This window comes from Mytilus galloprovincialis, chromosome 10 (genome assembly GCF_965363235.1).
Source record: "Mytilus galloprovincialis chromosome 10, xbMytGall1.hap1.1, whole genome shotgun sequence".
In the NCBI taxonomy this organism is placed as follows: domain Eukaryota; kingdom Metazoa; phylum Mollusca; class Bivalvia; order Mytilida; family Mytilidae; genus Mytilus; species Mytilus galloprovincialis.
The window spans coordinates 67,586,373-67,606,980 of NC_134847.1; the positions used below are offsets into that span (position 1 = coordinate 67,586,373).

At 29.4% G+C, this 20,608-nt stretch overlaps 1 protein-coding gene across 6 annotated transcripts in view; it reads left to right on the plus strand.

The window, feature by feature from the left end:
- Positions 1-80: 80 nt before the first annotated feature.
- The window catches only part of LOC143048192 (coiled-coil domain-containing protein 81-like), a 28,307-nt gene continuing 7,779 nt past the window's right edge, over positions 81-20,608 (plus strand). Inside the window, exons 1-14 of one of the 6 annotated variants that reach the window (XM_076221725.1) lie at positions 81-285; positions 1,653-1,714; positions 3,035-3,191; positions 9,148-9,404; positions 9,767-9,846; positions 10,276-10,562; positions 11,047-11,076; positions 14,605-14,779; positions 15,211-15,279; positions 16,648-16,921; positions 18,836-18,943; positions 19,294-19,377; positions 19,667-19,752; positions 19,878-19,956. In XM_076221725.1, coding sequence (XP_076077840.1) covers positions 210-285; positions 1,653-1,714; positions 3,035-3,191; positions 9,148-9,404; positions 9,767-9,846; positions 10,276-10,562; positions 11,047-11,076; positions 14,605-14,779; positions 15,211-15,279; positions 16,648-16,921; positions 18,836-18,943; positions 19,294-19,377; positions 19,667-19,752; positions 19,878-19,956 — 1,824 coding nt within the window. In that variant the 5' untranslated portion in view covers positions 81-209. The remainder of the gene's footprint in view (positions 286-1,652; positions 1,715-3,034; positions 3,192-9,147; positions 9,405-9,766; positions 9,847-10,275; positions 10,563-11,046; positions 11,077-14,604; positions 14,780-15,210; positions 15,280-16,647; positions 16,922-18,835; positions 18,944-19,293; positions 19,378-19,666; positions 19,753-19,877; positions 19,957-20,608) is intronic. The other 5 variants (XM_076221729.1, XM_076221726.1, XM_076221727.1 and 2 more) reach the window with 5 other exon arrangements.

Below are 20,608 nucleotides of genomic sequence, written 5' to 3' on the forward strand. Positions count from 1 at the left end.
CTATTTCTAAATTTCTTCGAAACAAATTTATCCGGATTTTTTAGTAGCTCTGCCTGTGATGTTTGGTGATAGCCAATCAAAATATCTTTTCCTTGGCAACGTTTATACTATGGACACTAATGTACACTGTAGAATGTGAACTCAATATGTATTTAAACAGATAAAATAATGAAAGCCTGATATCGCTTGAAAACAAAATTATTGCAGTAATGGCAGAAATGCAAGGAATCTTTGCTGATGCAAAGAAAAATCGCTTTTCAAGCATAAACGCTCTATCAGATGACGGTAAGTTGAATGATATTGATAAAACCAAAACTATACAAACAACAATACCAGCCTCGAACTTTAGTTGAACATCAAGGATTGTCATTTACTTACATAGGCAAACATAACAGAATAAGTCATACAAAAGTAAGGGGGCAAACACAAAACATAATCATGAAAGTGGATAGAGACAAACTCTTGAACAGCTCATTTTATCCATTGGCCCATAAAGACAGTTCCATGTGTACTTCTACTTGATCAAATTGTTCCCCTACGTATTTTTTATGTGTGTAATAATACCCAGGGTATCTAACTAGCAAGGAAGAAAAGTATTCAGAATTTGATATCTAATTTGGGTACCCGTTTAGTTTTTGAGAGTTTACCTGATAAACAGAACTTTTATTTCAACTTTTATGTGTACTTTCTTAGAGTATAATATACATGTAATACCCAGGATGACAGTGTCGGTGACTCATTCACAATGATTCAGCGCTATTTGTTGCTTTTCATCATATTTTATTTATTTGTTTATTATGTAAATTGTAATATATGTATGTATTCATAGTTATACATTTGTATGCAAGCAGGTGCTGTCCTACATTGTACATCCTATTGTTATTGTTATTTTATTTATGTAAATAAGAAGATGTAGTATGAGTGCCAATCATGCCAATGGGACATCTCTCCATCCAAGTGACAATTTATTCAGAATAAACAATTATAGGTCATAGGGTCCGAGTACACAGTTATTTCGTAGTGCATTTCTTTTAGACAATAAAAATCCCACCTGCGCTTTCTCCATAATATTTTTACAGTGTGTTGTACTACTTTTGGGACAAATTATATCAAAATTATAGAAAACTTCATCAGGTCCAACTCATAATATGGACAATTTTATGTGAAGGGGGTCTTGAAATCTTTTGACAGCTTCCGAAATGCTAATTTTTTACCTTTTTCAACTGGACCAAATCACTACTTTACATTATAATTCATGAATCAAAATTTTTTACAGTGTAGTTTTATCCCCCTTCTTGCTACTTGAGGCATAAAACATAAATAAATTTGGAAGGGGTATAAAAAAAAAAGTAACACACTGTCCACACTAGGGCTAGGGACTATATTCGTGAAAAAAGAAATCAAGGGACGATAACTGTGTACTCGGGCCAGAGTACAGCCTTGGGTCACACCAAACTGATAAAAATAAATCTCTAACCTGGGACAAAATGGTTTTAAAATTAATAAATTTGTTCTTCAATGTACATGTATTACAAATGTATGTACTTACAGAGCATTTTGTCAACTTTAAAACATGGAACACAATTTATGCACTTTAAAATTGGATGAATTTTGGGATTTTTCTATTAATATTTAACTTTTCTGTATTTCAGATTTAACAAATGTGTGGGAAAATGTATCTAGATTCATTGAAAGTCAGATGAACCAACAAAAGGTTTGTGTTACAAGTAGCTTTACACTGAATTTTTAGTTTCTGTTTGGTTATTAGCAGGGATAAGGTGTTGGATTATTAGGGTTGCTATGAACATAATTTCGTTTGCAAACACACAAAACATGATTCTTCAAAAGTTACAATTTTTGAATTTAAAGAGCGTTCCCCATGAACATTGACCATTAGAAGTATTTATTTGGAGGCAATTGTCTTCTTCATGCAATTTTGATCTCTCATGATCAATCTTAACAGATGGTTGCTCTCCATTGTACCTACTTTTACACATGTAGTTCCTACCAAATTCTTCCTATCACAATAATGGTTTTTATAAGCATGATAAGTAATGAAAATAATCCAGATTTTAACAGCCTTTATTATATTGTGTTTTACTCCCAAGTTATGGCATGAAAAAGGAAAACTTTGTTAAATTGTAAAGTCACAGGCTTTTCAGGCTCCAAAAAAATGTTGAAGCCAGAAAAATTGCCTCTTGCCACTTGTGACATTTTTTTTGCTGAAGTTGTACCTCTTCAGAAATTGAAGCCGAGATTATCTCTTTAATTTCTTATGACTGTAGTTACTGTACATCAATTCATTTAACTTAGTTATGGTAATGCATTGTCTCATGCTCACTGAACTCACATCTCATTTATTTATTTATTTATTTTTATCTACATTACATATATATATATATATATATATTATATATATATACAAGTTACATGTATATAACCTGTTTGTGATTGTAACAAAATTTTAATTGAAATATGATTTATGTAAATTACTTTTTTATAGAATATAAATCTTGTTTGCCATAATTAAATAAAACCCAACATCCTAAAATTTCTTTATTCTGAGTATCTTTAACACTTACAGTATTAATGTATTTATGACATGTAGTGAGTGTTAATGATACAAATTATAAAGTCTATCTTTACATGTCTTTTAGTCCTTCCATCTGTTTTTAATTTTTCCCATTGAATTTTCTCTGCATTTTTGTCGGAATTGCAGATCTTCCTGAAATTTAGTATCAGGTTTCAAGTGTTGCTGTACGGTGACCTATAGTTGTTAATGTCTGTGTTATTTTGGTCTTTTGTGGATAGTTGTCTCATTGGCAATCATACCACATCTTCCTTTTTATATTGGATGTGTTTTAATTTCATCACCAATGACACCATGATCAATTATACATTTTTTGATTATTTTTCAACAGGGATCTTTCATTCAATATTTGTAGATTAGATTATTATTATTTTTATTTTTATACAAAGTGTTTTGTTGTTGGAATATAAATTGTTTTAAATTTATATTTTATCTGCTTTTCAGGGTGTGAATATAGCAGCCCTTGGAACTTTTACATTTTCCCAAAAAAAACTGGATATAGGCAATAACAAGTTTATAATGATGCAGCGACCTATTTTCATGCTATCAGAAAGATTTGCTCAAACTCACAATCTACAGAGTACAAAATATCATGTCCCAGGTAAGAAAGGCTTTTATAAATTAATTTGTAAAATATTATACAATTCTTTAGTAAGTTTAGATAAATACAAACCTGCACTACAACAAGACTTCAAATAAAGATTACTTTTGAACACGAAGAGAAAATGTAAACATTTTGTTTGCAATTTGTATATCAAGTGTCTTAAATACAACTGTAAATATAGTTTGAAGTACTTCCCATTCAAAACAAAAGGACTTTATTAGACCAGACCCTTCTTTTCAAGAGTACCCTCTAATGATCTCTGCTTGTATTGTAAAAAGGTTGAGATATTAATTTATTGTACATGTATAATTTGTCAACATATATTTTGTAAGTGTGCCACTCTTTTATTTACTGAAATCAACCAAACAGCAGTAAACCTTTCATACCAAGACGTTTTATAATGATATGTGGGTGTATGACATTTTAACTGATTTGGGAAAATTTAAGACAATATACATTTAGGATTAAACACATTTTTTTTAGAGGTTTTTGATGTGTAAACAGGGGCGATTAACTCACAAACTGAATAAAAAATAAAGTCTAAAGGACTTTTATGTAAAGTTTGTGAGTGAGAGACCCTGTTTACTATGAAATGATTTTTCTAAAGGTGAATTTCACTCCAACTGCCTAGGAAACAATAATCAATGCATAGAAACAATTTTTTTGTTGCAAATATTAATCCAGAAATACAATATATAATGAAAAGAGAATGTAAACATTGAATGTGTTAAAGAGACAATAGCCTAATGAAACAGCAGAAAATAGGACCAGATAAGCAGTGGGAGACAAACGAAAATTGATAATAAAGGACACAAACTGAAAAACTTTAGAATAGATTATGTCGTCAGATTTTAAATGTTATGTTGAGCTGGTTCATATTTTGCTCTCAATGTCAATATCATTGTCAGTAATTTGGAGATGTTTTTGTACTAATCTATTAATGTACTTTTGATGAAGCAATCACTTACTATTGTTTTTGATGCCTGGTAAATTGTACCTTATATGTATGCATGTATCAACAATAAGAAGACATGAAAATAGTTCAGACAAGCCAGTCATAAAAAAAAATGCTTATCTGATATTCAGACTCAAAATTCAACCAATAAAAATTCTGGTCCTTGTGTTTCGAGCAAAATTTTGTACTTTGAGTACCAAGTTAAATTTTATGACCAAGAGCCCTAGGATAAAATGTAAGTTAGTTTAACAAGCTGTACATTATTATTTAGAGAAGGTCAACAGTTGATAATTCTTTTTCATATAGCATGTTCTTTGCTAATCTTACTTTGGTAGACATTATATTTATCAATATTCAAATCAAGCATTTACAAATTTATACCAATTCTGAACTTTTTAATCTGAAGCTTAGTAAGAATACCACAGATGTTTTAAATTCAGTTATTATTTCACATATGTGTACCCCCACTAGGATGTTGTAGATTCTTAACTGTGATGAGGGGTGTGCTTGTAGCTGTTATTAGAGGATAATTGAATGCCCTTTACCGTCAGGTATCAAACCGTCATTTTAGGCTACCGTTAGCGTCAAATTGGTTAAAATTTTATTGTGAATTGTCAAAATATCCTTATTGTGATTTCTCAGAGGTTTTATTAATGTTACTGTCTAAAAGAAAATGTACATTATATCGTCCTGTATCAAAAACTACCCTTAATGTCATTTGGCAAGAACTTTTACCTGTTCATAATAAGGTACTCCCATTACTACCCTCTTATTAGTCTGTTTATTTATCTGGGGGGAAAGTAAAAACTAACTTTAACTAAAAGATTTGATTAAGTTTGAGTTAAATATCATGTGTTAGCTTGATTTGAAAATTACCTTATACAGTTTATTTGAAAAAAGTTAATGTTTAATCTTCTGATTTAATTTTTACTGATAACAATGTAAATGTTTCTAGAACAGTTTTTATTTGCATAAAGTAATTATACATTGTGCCTTTTTAGCAATAAATGTGATTATGAAATGTGTTTTACCATTTATTTTGGTTAAAGGTAATTAATTTTGATTTATGTTTATGAAGTTTCAGGACACCATAAGTACAAATGTAAATTCTAAAGTACCCTTATCATGCACATTAATATCTGTGTTTCTTTTAGTATATTTTAAACAGTTAGTTCTCAGAAATGAAACTTTCACCTACAGTTATATATTTTTGTTTGCTTAACATCCAGAGAAAAATATTTATCTTAGATTTTAAAATGAATAAAGAATAATTTGTAAGCAAGGGGTAAACTTACCAGGGGCGGATCCAGCCATTTTAAAAGGGGGTATACAACCCAGGACAAAGGGGGGTTCCAACTATATGTCCCCATTCAAATGCATTGATCATCCAAAAAAAGGGGGGATCCAACCCCCAGAACCCTCCCCCTGGATCTGCCACTGCTTACTATAACAGTATAACCTTCTATTACCTGAATAAAAGTTTGTAATCTAATACATAGAAAATGAATAATAAAAAGGTCAGATAAGCCTTGCTCTGTTTATTTGCTACAGAATTTTTTTTTTTTTGAAATGCTTTCAATTTTTGTCATATGAAATTAATTTTAATAGAATTTTCCTGTTGAATAGAGATACATGTCTATATGCCATGAAAGAAAATTGACAATATGTGTAAACCACATGATCATACATTTCAATACATTTTTGTGTAAACATTGAGTTCAGTATAGACTAATGTAAAGTGGGCCTTTTAACTTTGTATACAGTGTATCTTTGAATTTACAATGCTCATTATCAGACCTTTATTTATGTACATATTTGTTAACTATTATTTTAATTTATCGGGAACATTATTTGGACAAGATTTAAATGCTTTGATTTATTTGTCAGCAAATGATTTCGTTGTTGTAAAAATTACTGTTTATCAATTGATGTTCCTTTAATAAGTTATTTTGAAAAATGTTTGCGAGTTGAGGTAGTTACATAGAACTATTGTTTAAGAATGAAATCTAGATAAAACCAAATACAGCTATAAATGGATTGAAAGATTGTTCAGGAATTCTAACATATTATTTTGGAAATTGCAGAAAACATTTTATGTAAAGGGGAAATAATAGTAGCCTTAGTGTTATAGATTAAGTCCTACCAAATAAAATCCTTTAGATTTTTGTATTAAAGATATTACTACTGTGACGTTGTATTTATAATTTTAATTGTGTGTTATGTTTTTTGCACTTGGACTGGACACATATTTCCGAGCCAAAATGTCTAAAACAGCCCCATGGTTTAACCAGTTTAGATTGTATAAATAAACCAATTGTTCAGACGTTTCGGCCATTGGCCTTCTTCAGTTATTTATTATTCCTCTAAACTACATGGCTGACATTTCTTTTTTCAAACATTGAAAAGATGTTATAAATAAATGTCCTTGGAAACATCATGACATCATAATACTCTAACGTCATAATAACATGACGTCACAATACTAGGTTGTTTAAAAATATCTACATGTAAACAGTAAATAGGAGCTGAATTCTTTACTCAAAAGGATATATCGTTAAAAGATGGGTTTTACAAAGATATCGATTTGTAAAATATGTGTCTATTTTGTCCAAAAAAACTATGTGTAAAACTGTAAATTTAGGTCCAATATTCAACATTTGTAATTTTGATAGGCTTAACTTTGATGATTAATAAGTTTTGCAAATTTTATATGGATTTTATAATTTTGCCTAAAATTCTAAACACAATTTTTTTCAAATTTCCCCCAGAAAGTTTGCTTTTAATTGTCTTTAAATGAAAATGAGGATAATTATTTGAAAAAATCTTTCAGTTACCTACTGGAATTCTAAAAAACTAAGGAACAAAATATGTTTTTGGAGGTAGCATTTGATACCTAACACATACTGTTAGATAAGTCCAATATATGATTTTTGTTTTTCAATTCAACTTCTGTTTTTTCAATAGAAATCTGGTACTGCTTTAAAATGGAAGTTTTTCTCACTGTATCTTTATATGATTCTAGAAAATAGTTATTTTTATTTGTATTACAGTAATAAGACTTTTTAAAGTATTTAAACCTAATGCTGCATAAGATGTTCATATTTCTGAAGATGCTTATATTATATACATGTACCTAAAACATTATTAAATTCAAAGGTTAATGTCTGTTTAATCTGATGGCACTAGCAATATCATTCATCTGTCAGTAAAGTAATCTAAATCTGACAAAAAGAAAAATAATTGAGAATAACCTTGTAAACTTGAACTCCTGTTAGCTCATCAGATATATATGGAGTAAATGCAAACAGAAAGACATTAATGAAAAATTTATACAAATTTTACAAACTTATGACTGGATTATTGGTGTAAATGAGAACTGTGGTTAGGGGAGGTAACTCTAAATGTTATTACTTTCTCTAGTGAATTATGATTTTCAAGTTGAAAATTTTAATGTCTTTTTAATGAGCTTAAATCGGTTTCTTGGGAATATTGAAAGATAACTCACAATACTCTCTGGCTCTGGTCAATTAAAGTTTTAATGAATTCTTTATCAATGTATAGTCACAATAATCAAAATAAAAATTCAAATTAAATCAAAATCAGTATTTTCTTGTTTGGTTGATCGATTGATTGTTGGTGTTTAATGTCACTTTCATGAGGACCAGTTAGTCCTAGGTGGAGGCAGACGGATTGGGATTCACGCTCACTACCAGATTATTGACAGGCTAATAGTTTAAACATATTTTATTGTTCAAAACAAATGGATTAGACACAAGTTTTTCAACTTAGTTCTGTCTTCTCCATTAAAGGCTAATGATCACTGATGAACAACTTAGGCCAACTGACAATCATTGGCTTCTTGTTTGGAATAGTGCATATTTATGATTACATTTGAATTATGAATATAAAACTAAAACATATGTATTATTGGTCTATTGACATAAAAATCCTCAAACACACATTTTTCTCTGTGACATATCATGTACATGTTATCATTATAATATAGGTTTGACACATTCCCCATTTCCTTTCTCAATTTTATTAATTTGGGTAGGACAGAACCCTTATTTTTTATAAAAAAAATTCATCTAATTTGAAAGTTTTCAATAAAGTATGTATAATTTAAAAAAATAGATCAATCTAATATCATTGTCAGTTGCCAAGATTCCAAATGTTTAGTCAAACATTGTATCATTTAAAAGTCACAATATTTATTAACCCTTTCCTCCATAATGACGCCTTTTGACACCACCCCCTTTACTCCATAATGACGCCTTTTGTCGCCTGTGTAGTACCTCAGTTGAAACGCTATGTCTCCAAAATGTCTGCATCAGACTTAAAAAAAATTGTATCCAATATGAAAAGGAGATTCATGAGAATATCTGAGTTGAATTTCATTGATGAAATATTAGTTTTTCACAATGCATTAACACTTTAAACCTGATGATTTTTTTTTACGGAAAAAAATCATATGCGAATCAAGTATTTAAAAAAAAAATATCCATGGAGTAAAGGGTTAATTGAAACTTGACTCAACCCAACCATGTCTTAATTAAGTTGTGCAATGTTGCATAACTAACAGTTAACTGACAAGCTTATTGACAGTTGAAACACTTTTGTATAGATACAGCTTGTTGTAACTTGAAATATTTGCCTTATTTATCCTAAGATGTATACCTTGCCTTTGCATTGGTTACAGATTTATTACTTATAGGCCATTCAGTGACCTATAGTTGTTAATTTCTGTCATTTGGTCTCTTGTGCAGAGTTGTTTCATTGCATGCACAGTCTTTCAACATCTTATGTTTTATATTGATATGCTAGTAATTGCTTGCCACATTGCCAAGTTGTCCATATAATATCTGTGCCATTCAATTAACTGTAGAAAACTTACTCATTTGTCCATTATGGAAAAAAGGAGGAAGTTATTATGGAAAATATGAAATTTAATTAACATTACATTTTGTCAACTCAAAACATCTTTTTTTTCAATTTTAGGTAATATACCAGTTGTACAGTTAAACTTTGCTTCCATGGCACATGAGAGTCCTTTTGACAGGGATACAGTGGAGAGTTGTGTGAAAGAAATTCTTGGGTCTGTCAACAGGGCTGTCAATACAAAGAGGAATTTAGAACTAACATTCAGTGGAATAGGAAGACTTACAATCAGAGATTCAAAAGTTAAAATGAGGTTTTATAAAGAATTTATCAATCAGATGGATGGCTCAGGAAAGATGGTGGACTCCATGCAAAACGTAAGATTTCAAATGTTCTGTGATTTATTTTAAACAGTATTATGATACACAAGCAATAAATATTTAGGATTCCGAAACAACAAAATTTGCTTTTACAAAACGAACAAAAAGATACAATATTTAACATTTTCATTCTGAATGTAATTCTTTTTTAACAGGTAGCCACTCTCATGCATGAATTTCTGTGCTTTTATATTAATTAACATAGGAATTACTGGAGCAGACAAATCATGATGTGTATCATTTATATTGCAGCCAACAGTCAACTTTCATGACATATATACTTTATATTCATTTGTTTAAATGTAAAAAAAATCTTTTGCAACTATGATTTGTAATACTTTAAATATTTCTTTTGACAGCGTCCAGGTACTGTTGATTCTGTGATGTCTGACCGACTTCCATCTAGAGCTGGATCTAGTGCTACAGTAGTCCTACCAAAGTAAGCTATGTTTTGTTATTCTTTACCAAGATAGAACAATAAAATATTCTATATTGTACTTGTACAATATTTTTTTATTTTTTTTAATTATACAACATAATTCAGGAATAATCAACAGGAAAAAGAACTAAATTTTACTTTCAAATATATTTGAATTATAACTAATGAGCAATCTAAATACATTATAAACAAGAGTGATAAATTAGGACAAAATACAAATGATGCAGGTTCAAACTACTGTCATTGAAAATATCTAATACTTAATTTTCATATGTAAACATATATAAATAATTGAATCCATACTTCTATGCACCTTTTTTCATAGAAGAATTTTTTGTCTGAAATGCCTTTTTTTATCTCATCGAAATATTCCATTACACAATTTCTTGAGTTACTCTATTTATAAGTTTGCCACATCTCTTTTTCTAGAATATCAAATTCCAATATAGCCAATGGTGGTGGACTTGCACCAGTCACTGAACAGGATGAACCTCAGTTTAATGGAGAGGAGCAGAATGGTTATGAACCTCAGGGAGAAAGTATGTTCCTCCGTCCACCTGATTTGACAGAGGAGGGAATGGAGGGGCTGGACATTGGTGATGAAGCTACAAATGCAGCAATAAGACACATTCAGTTTAGAGGAGAGGGTCTGGATGAACCCCTCCCAGGGGAATATGCCCCAGTCAATATTGCTCCACCTTTCGAAACTATTGATGGTAAGTGTCGCATAAAGCTTTCCATTAAATTGGCCAGAACTATATTAAATATGTAAACGTCTGTGGGGTAGTGATTTCTCATTGTCCCTATCATAAGTATCATTAGAGAGAAAAAATAGAAAACATAGAATTTGTTAGTAGTATAAAAAAAAAATAATTCTAGAGCTCCTTATAAAAAGTGCCTCGCAGCACACACCACCTCTTTTCCCATATTTAATCTTAATAGCCTCCAGTTTTTCTTGTTTCAGCTAATGAACTTAAACTACAGTAGCCAAAATAATCTTCCTTAATAATAGATTAAAAGCAAGTGATATTAATATTTGAATAAAATTTTTGAAATCATTGGTCATTCCAATTAATTAACCTGTGTCTACACATTTCTCATTTGCATGTAAAGCTTTTGTAACACATTAAATCAGTGACATTTAAAACAAAAATTGATATCAAAAGATAATGGTTAACATCTCTTATTTCCGTTACTTAGACGAAAGTTACTTACCTGCGATTGATGGTCGTAAGTATTCGATGTTAATTAGTGTTCAGCACATATATATATATCTACATATTAAAGTGATTTAATAATATTTGTTTTTAAATTAACCTTACATTTTATCCAAAGATTGTGTTTGATATCCTCGTATTTGTACCTAACTACATAAAATGTACTATGGGAATGGGGAGTTATTAAAATACAAGAATATTCTTTCAAAATTATATGTTGTTTTTTTTCCTAACAGTATTTACTTTCACAAACTATAATAAATTTGATATTTTCTTTTCATTCTTTTTTTTTTTTATTTCTCTAGGTTTTTTTTAATTATTTTTCTTATTATTTTTTGTTTTTATCTTAGACATTATTTTTTCATGTTGAAATTGAGTTGTGGAAAATATGTTGTAACAACTCATGCTTTGTCTATTTTAATTTACACCTTTTATTGAATTAAAAGGTCTGCATTAACTTACATGTATACCTTGTTTGTTCCATGCTTGCACTAATACTTTGTGTTAATATAACTCACATCCCTTCCGACTTCACTAAAATCTATGTAATAAACATTCTGCTTTAAATTCATACATTAAATAACTGCAAAGTGTTAATTTCTTTCCTGTTTTAAAATAACTTGGCATCTATAGGATATACTGCTCACGAATTACACAAAAATGTGTTTTTATTCCCCACCTACGATAGAAGAGGGACATTATGTTTTCTGATCTATGTGTCTGTTTGTTTATTCATCCATCTGTTTGTCCTGCTTCAGGTTAAAGTTTTTGGTCAAGGTAGTTTTTGATGAAGTTAAAGTCCAATCAACTTGAAACTTGGTACACATGTTTCTTATGATAGGATATACATAAATTAAATGCCAAATTAGAGTTTTGACCGCAATTTTACAGTCCACTGAACATAGAAAATTATAGTGCGAGGGGTGCATCTGTGTACCTGTGTACTATGAACACATTTTTGTTTAGAGAGGCCTTGAAATCCTATGGAGTGATTAATGAAAATTTGATTTAAGCTTCGAATTATTGAAAGTTGAAAATATTTTTTAAATCAATATATATTCTCTCCTGAACTTTGTATTATTTAATGAAAAAGAAGACATAAAGTCATTTAGATCTTATCTGTTTGAATTGGATGAGTTAAATGGATATTTCAATTACTGTAACAAATACTAGAAACATTAATGATGTTTGACAATCAAACAAACTAATTAGAATTGGATTCCTATAACAGCATTAGTTGAGTCAATAATATAAAGTATCATTTCCATTTTTCACCGATGTAAGAAGTAATGTAGCTTGAGAAAGTTTCTGCTTCAGGTCCTCGATACTTAGTATTCATGCAGTGGCTTATCAGTGAAGTATTAGAGAGTCCATGTACTCCTTACATTGTATAGAGTCCATGTACTCCTTACATTGTATAGAGTCCATGTACTCCTTACATTGTATAGAGTCCATGTACTCCTTACATTGTATCATACATATGCAACAAATCACCAGCCATGCAATTTAAACCTCGTGAAAAAAAAATATTTTAGTGCTAATTAGCACTGAGACTTGAATATTTTTTTTAAACAACTGGGAAAGCAACTGAATAGCTTGAAGACAAAAATATTTCATTTAATTTTCTTGTTGTTCAAGGAAAACATGACTTGTTTTTCTCTTGTTTTAAAACTTATTTTTATCTTGAAAAAATGGAAAAGTTATTTTACATAGATATACTAAGCACATCTGTTCGTGTGAAACAGCAATTTATTTCATGATAGACCAGTTGATTGATTAAGATAATTATTTGTTTATATATATGATTGACTTGATGAATAAATAATAAGGTACCAGTAACACCAATCTTTAGACTTATTTCCCATGATAGATATCATTAAAAAGGAAGATTTCAATAATGGAATCTATTGAATAAAACATGCACCCATTAGATGAAATTTCAAATTATTTTTAAAAAACTTCAAAATATAAGGATTCTTTTCTGAAATTTTACCTAAATTTAGAACTTATGATCTGCATCTGTTGATCCCAAAAATATTTATTGCATTGATAGATATACAATCAGTTAAAAAATTGCTAAACTGATATACAAATGCATAGAATGTCCATGTACATAAATAGCAAGGGAAAAAATAATTAAGAATTGGCATTTCTCAAAAACCTTTTCACAGAATTTTGTTTAAATTCAAAAAAATTGTTATGATAATCTTCATCTTAGTTGTCTAAAATTTCTTTTTGGTTAATGGATACAATTTTTTTTTTTATAGAAATCAGATCATTGAAAAGCAAATTGATACTATGATGAAATATTACAATTAATTATCATTTGTCGGTACTTGTAGTGGTATATGATTATTTGGCTAGCCCGCCCCCATATGTTAAAATATCCTAGATTTTTCCAATGATTCCTATCGAATAGTTCTTTGAAAGTTATGTCTATTCCCATGATAATTATATTATTTACAATTTGAATTCCATTATCTATCTTTCACCCATTAATTATGAAGAATGTGATCATTGTCTTTGATCTTTATCCATGTAAGTTTCACACCATCAGTTATTTTCATTAATATTTCAGTTGACAATGTGTTAAGTTGTCATGGATATATGAATAAAATATTATGTCCCAAAAAACTAATAAGCATCCGACATAACTTAGTAGTCTGTAACTAAGGAACTAAGTAAGAATGTTTCCAACAGCAAGGCGTACATGTAAGTTAATAACATTTGTCTTTTAATTTATTTTTTTTTTAATTTTGCACAATACTTTTTTTTTGCATTCTTGTCATGTGATATTTTTATTTTTGTAATCTCCTTTTTTTTCAAAAATAATTCAGCTAGCTACAAGATAAATTGTTTTCATATCAATTTTTCTGTTTTAAGGGATTTTCATAACAGTCTGTCTAGCAAGTTGAGAAAGGGATATTGTTGACCAGTAATATAGAGATTCATATCTTTATTTAGACAAAAAAATATGAGTAAAGACTGTTTATTTTTTTAGGGTTGTTATTGCAACCAAAATCAGTATTTTTGTTTGAAGAATACTTTATATATTAATCTTTTAAAAAAAAAATCCTTTTTAGTTTTAATGTTCTTATAAATTGAACCATATTTCAAAAATATGATAAAGTAAAAGTATTGTCATAAACTTATAATTTATTATGTTTATGACTAAAATTGATCCTTATATGAATGAAACTAAATATGTGTAACAGCCTTTCCCAAAAGATAAACAATCAAATTTTGCATTGGACTAAAATATAAAATAAAATAGTAAGCTTTGTTGTTTATACATGAATCTAAAGAGAAAATGTCATAAATGAGTGTCTATGAGTGCACTAAATTTAAATTTATAGCCAAATAAAGGAATTAAAAGATTTGTATGTTTTATTATTGATAACCAACAGACTGATGTCTCGTTATAATTACAAGATTTATAATGTTTTGAGATGTTTAAATTTGGAGGCTTTTAAAGTGATCTGTGATCCTTGTTTTTAAATTGAAATTTCAAGTTTTATGGAGGGATTTACTTTTTTTGCAGATTTGAAGAAGGCTCCTGTGGCTCCAAGTCGCTCAGGCTCCAGAATGGCCATGCCTATGGCTAAAGCTACTGGAGTGAGTCTACTGGACGACTTAATACTGTCCACCCAGTCTCCTCACTCAGCTCCATCACCTAACAACCTAGCCAGATCAAGTCTAAATCCATTGAATGACACGTAAGTTTTTACCTTTTACTTTATATTACAATCTTTTGAGTCTTTTAATAACATTGGGTTTGGAATAAAAAAAAAAATGATTATTCTTTTCTTATTGTTATAAGATGGAAAATTTTCAAATTGAAACCAGCTTATTTATTTGCATAAACTGAAAATAGTTTCAATTTCCCTTAAAATTCTCCAGTGTTAATATAGGTAACAACTCGTTGACAAATGAAATACTCAAATGATAACAAAAAGGCAGAAATGACAGGTATTGAATTTGAAGACTTATTAGCACATTCATCTGAAATAAAATTGACTGAAACCCTAGTAAATGGAATAATATATTAATATAAGTTTATCTTGCATTTTAACTTTTTTACTATTATTCTGAAATTCTATATAAACATGACACATGAATTAAGAGGAATACAATACTTGTGTTTCAGTGTTATAAGAGGTACAAATCTACATAGGAGTCAAAGTTTTTCAAACCAATCTAGTCTTAATTCTCATAGGTAACTTTTTTGTAAATTGCACATTGGGAGGACTTCACTGAATGAGGCATGGGACTTTTGTATTGTGTCACAATGTGCATGGATATTCCAAATAAACTGATTTACACTGGAAAAAGTACAATTTTATGTTGTCCCCACTGTACAACTGGCAACTGGAGGAATCACATTCAAATTTGGTATTTTTTGGCTTTCACAAAAAAATCATTTGAGTTTGCATCTTTACCTAGGTGATTCAAAGTGTTTGGGTGCACACAAGTAATACTTATGGTATTTTGAGAATTATGGAAAGTTAAGAATATAAAATTTCATAAAATTCTTTTCATAATTTATGATTATTATGAATTTTGCATTTCAATATCTTAAAATATTAGTTGTGAATCACAATATAGGCTTTATAGCTCTAGACATTTTAATGAATTATGCACTGTTGTTTAACCCAAAGTTTAGATCATCTGATTTAATTGTTGTTCATAAAAGGACAGGTTTCTGACGGACAAAAAATACTAAAAGAAGAGATAAGAAAATACAGGCTAATACACAGAACTGTCTGTTCCTTGAATAACAAATTATTACCACATTAGAAGAAACAATTTTGAACACTAAATAGACAGTTAAATATTCAGTGATCTTGTTAAAATTCCACTATATATTTATATATAAACCCTAAAAAAGAAGTCACAAGTTATTACAGAAAATTAAGCAACAGCTTGTTTTATGCATGAGAAACAAAACAGCTTGCATTGTGTATCTGATTCAATATTCTCCTAATATTTACCAGGCTGCACAGTAATACATTAAATAGTCACTAAAACTACGCAGGCAATCATACTATATCACCTTATTTTTATATGTTTTAAATTAATCAAACACTTATGTTCAAAAGTTGAAATGATTTTGCAAGGATTCAAATTTGAATCAAATTATGAATATATGCCAAGGAACTTGTTTTGACTGATTTCATGTAATATGGTTTAAATGAGTTAATTTGTTTTAAAAATTGTTGCAGTAGTTTTGTTATTTTCCTTTCCAGGAAACTCAAATAATACTTCTATGGAATTTTGATATTGAAGGGAGGTAACTCTCTTTCTCTTTTGTTTGTTAGGGATAACTTGAAATGGGTAATTGGTTTGCCCCTTTTGCAAAACATTTGTTTTATCTTTTTATTATACATTTTTTGCACTGAAAATATTCAGTTTAATTTTTAATCTTAATAATTTATATATGTCATTTCAAATTTGTATTGCCAGTTTCAAGAAGTTAATGATTTTTTTTTCCATAGAATTCCCTCTAATAAGTTTGAATGTTACTTTTGTATCTTTCATATTAATGAAAAAGATTTCTTTAAAAATAAAGATTTTATCATTTCAGGCATGGAGTGCCCAATTCTTTGTCACCAAAGTTACGACCTTTGGAAAGAGCACAGAGTGCAGACCATGTCAAATTTAATGTGCCAACACCACCTATGTCTGCTTGTGGACATCCTAATGCTGGTCAAGAACTTTGTTACCTTTGTCACCAGAGAGGTCGTAGAAACATACCTGTCTCTTTTAATGAAGAACGGAAGAGGAGAGAAGAAGAAGAAGATACCTTGTTAAAACAATTCCAGCAGATGAAAGATGCTGAAGAAACTTTAGATGAACAGGTTTGTTTAACTTTGAGGAAACTTCTCCTTCAGATATTTTTTTAGGAATTTTGTTTCAGACAACCTAATCTTCTTTCAAAACTTTAAACTGCAGAAAATGTAAATTTAATTTTATTGTTCAAAATATTGCTTACAAATTGTTTTTTTTTCTTCAGATTTTCTTCCTTTAACAAATAAGTGAATATATTGAATTATCTCCCTTTATATGATTATTTATTAGAATTTTTAATGAATCCTTTTTGTTCAAACAAATGAACATCACAGTCAGTTACAGTTCAGTGTTTTATATAACAATACTTGGTAAAGCATCAGGGCCTGATCCCGGCTTGCAAGAAAATGTGGTGTAATTCACCTAAAAGTTAATGTAAAAATAAGACTAAATTGAAATGTTGAGGTAATTTTTTTGTTGTTGCTTATACTGATATGTTTTCCTATTTCTAATTGGCCTCTATGCCCCATCGGATTTTCCTACCAAGCATATATGTATAAAACCATTTGAAAGCTGTTCATATGTTAAAATAAAGCTTTAACTCTTTCCTTTTTCTTTTTGAAGATATATCAGCCGATCAGTATTGATTTGAATGGTTAAATTTCAAGTTTTTCTCAAGTTAAAAAGCTAGAATCTAGAAAGAACTCTTTTTTCAAAATAAGCATACATCCCACTTAAGATAGTATAGCATTAATCCAACATTAAATAATTAATTCTATAAAAGCTGTTTTATAGCATTATTGATAGAGTTAATCTTATCTTAACTTACCATTAAAGCATGAATAATTAATATTGTACATTGATTTCTCCAGATAATCAAGATATCTTTTAATGGTACTATTTTTTTATGATTCTAAGTCATGCTAATTTATACAGAATGCATGGGCCTAAAACAAAGGAATAAAAAGTTGAAGAAGTTCAATGCAGTAAAAGTAATATATTTTTTTCCATAAAATGTTATTTGTTTGTTCTGTATAATTGTTTCTCCAAGTAGCTAAGAACTTCATTACCCCATACAGAATCAATTACATATGTCAGCATTGGGAATACATGTATAATATATGCCTTCATTTATGTGTGGTTGTTACTAAGGGTCGACCTTTCATGTTCAGAATTACTTACATTGTTGCTGAAGTGACTATTTAACAATGTCTAGATATAAGCATTTTCATGTTCATGGGTTAGATTGGAGAAAGGCCGTTATTTTTCCTCCTATAGGTATTGATGCTAAAGTAAGTGATACATTTTTAACCCATATCTGGTGATGCTTTTTTATAAGTTTCAAAGCAATGTTTGGTGTATAAAGGAGTAAACAATTAGCTCTCAGAATAAACTATTGTCACTTTTAAAGCCTAAATATTAGAATAACCAGAGTTTTTTGTCAGGTATAATTGTATTTTAATTGAGTTACTTGAAAAAAAGTAATAAGATATTGTATTTATTGCAATATCAGAGATCAGTGTAATGGTTTTGCTTGTACTGACATTATAAAACTAAATAAAAAAGTACAGATTCTCTCTTTCGAAAGAATCAATGTAATGGAATTTTAGGTAGTTGCAAAGTGTAAAAGTAATATATATAGTCAGTTTAAAACAATACTAATTTAAATATCTTTTCTGCAATTATGCTAGTGAATTAGAATACAATTGTTTCCTTGATGATTGATTGATTGATTGATTGATTGATACATGTTGAACCCCACTTTCAACACTGTTGTGCTATTTGGTTTCGCTCTGATTATTTTGGAGAAGAGAACTACTCCTTGAAGTTTCAGAATCAGTGAATTGAAGTAAAACTGATTCTTTATGATGAATAGCTACAAATATTTGAACATTTCATTAGAAATAGCAAGTTCACATAACCAGTAATTGGTATGTAGTTATGTCAGCTTTCATTGAAATTAATACTTGGTTTTTTTTTTACAGGAAAACAATTTGGCAAAGAGACACAACTTACAGAAAATGGCTGCCTTCAACTTAGGTGTAGCTGAAGCTGTTCAAAATAAAAAGAAAACTAGAGAAACAGACTTTCATGTATGTATTGCATAAATAATACTATGCAGGCCCGTAGCCAGGAATTTCCAAGAAGGGGTTTTTTGGACTCATAGAACTGGACTTTAACAGTCACAATTCAAACAGAACATTGTATTTAACAGTGCTTATTTGTTTTCAAGGGGGGTTCGTCTGAACCCCCCAAACCCCCCTGGCTCTTAATTAATTAATTAATTAATGTATAGTAAAGCATTTTGCCTGAATTTTGTTTAAAAAATAATACCACAAGAAATATATGGTTTACATTTCAGGTGAGGATAGACATGTATGTGTTAATGTATACGTTTCATAAAAAAAGATTACCACACTAATAATTGATATGTTTTTTTCAGAAATCATACATATTCCAGAGACGGCCACTTACACCTCCTAGAATTTTCAAACAAGAAGAATACTCTAAAGATCTTGGTCAGCAGGTCTGTATTTTATTAAATGTCAAACAACATTGCATGAAAAAAGGGTATCTCTATGTGTATGAAAGCAAAGACAAAGTGTTTTAAAAAGATGCATTGGTTTGTGCCCAGGTAGTACTCTATGAAAAAAAACATCAGCTCAGGCAATTTTTTAATATAAAATTCTACCTGTCAAAAAATTATTTCTCCTTGTCAAAAATTGGTAAAATGAAATCAGTCAATTACTTCTGAATTTTAGTTCCTTGAATGACTTCTTCTTTTTTATATTTAAAGATTTAAATATGCTTTTCAGGTCGACCAAAAAGAAGATACAAAGAAGAAGAGACAGGCAGATGAAGACTTTTTGGAAAGATTGGAACAAGTTCAGCTTGCAGAAGAGTAAGTATGAAAAAATATATGTCAAACGTGTTGCATTGATTGGCTGTCCATCAAACATGTTTTTGTGAAACTCTTTACACTCATAACTGTGCCTGATATTAAATTTAATACTTATATCTTTACAGTTTAGCCAAACAGAGGGAGCAGTTCTTAAGAGAGAAAGCTGAACAACAAGATATGTATAAGAATGCTTTGGAAACTCAGGTAATATTTTCATTATTAGTTTTATATAATTTATGTGTTCATATTTGTTATAAGCACATTTCCTTTCTGTGGAGTATAAGATAGCTGAAAAATTTTGAAAGTAAAACATACTATTTATTTAAAGAGTACTGTCAAATACTCAGTATGTGAACTTTCTCAATTTTTTCATATTTGCACATCATCTTATTCTATGCTAATCTATGTTCGTATAATGCAACAGTTGCTGTAGTGTGATTTTTTCATATTTTTTTATGGATAGCATGAACTTCCCTGTGTCAAAATACCCTTGTCTTATGATCTGTTCTACTGTCTACTTTAAACACTGATTATCAATGATTACCATAACTGAAAGTAGAATGAGGTGTCAGATCCCTGTAATCAAAGCAGTACAATCAAATTGCAGTGTTTAAAAGTTTCAAATTGTAGAGTTTATTTCCCTTTAACTATTTGCTTATTTTCTCACTTGATGTATAATTCTTATTCTTTACAGTCTTATATATAATGTATGATACTCATTCTTATAAACAGATGTCTCAACTATCTTTAATCAGAAAAGAAATAGAGGTAACCAGTAGAATTTGGGAAATATTTTATTTATGATATAGATATTTATTCCATAATTATTTATTACAGATTAACATCTTTTGGAATC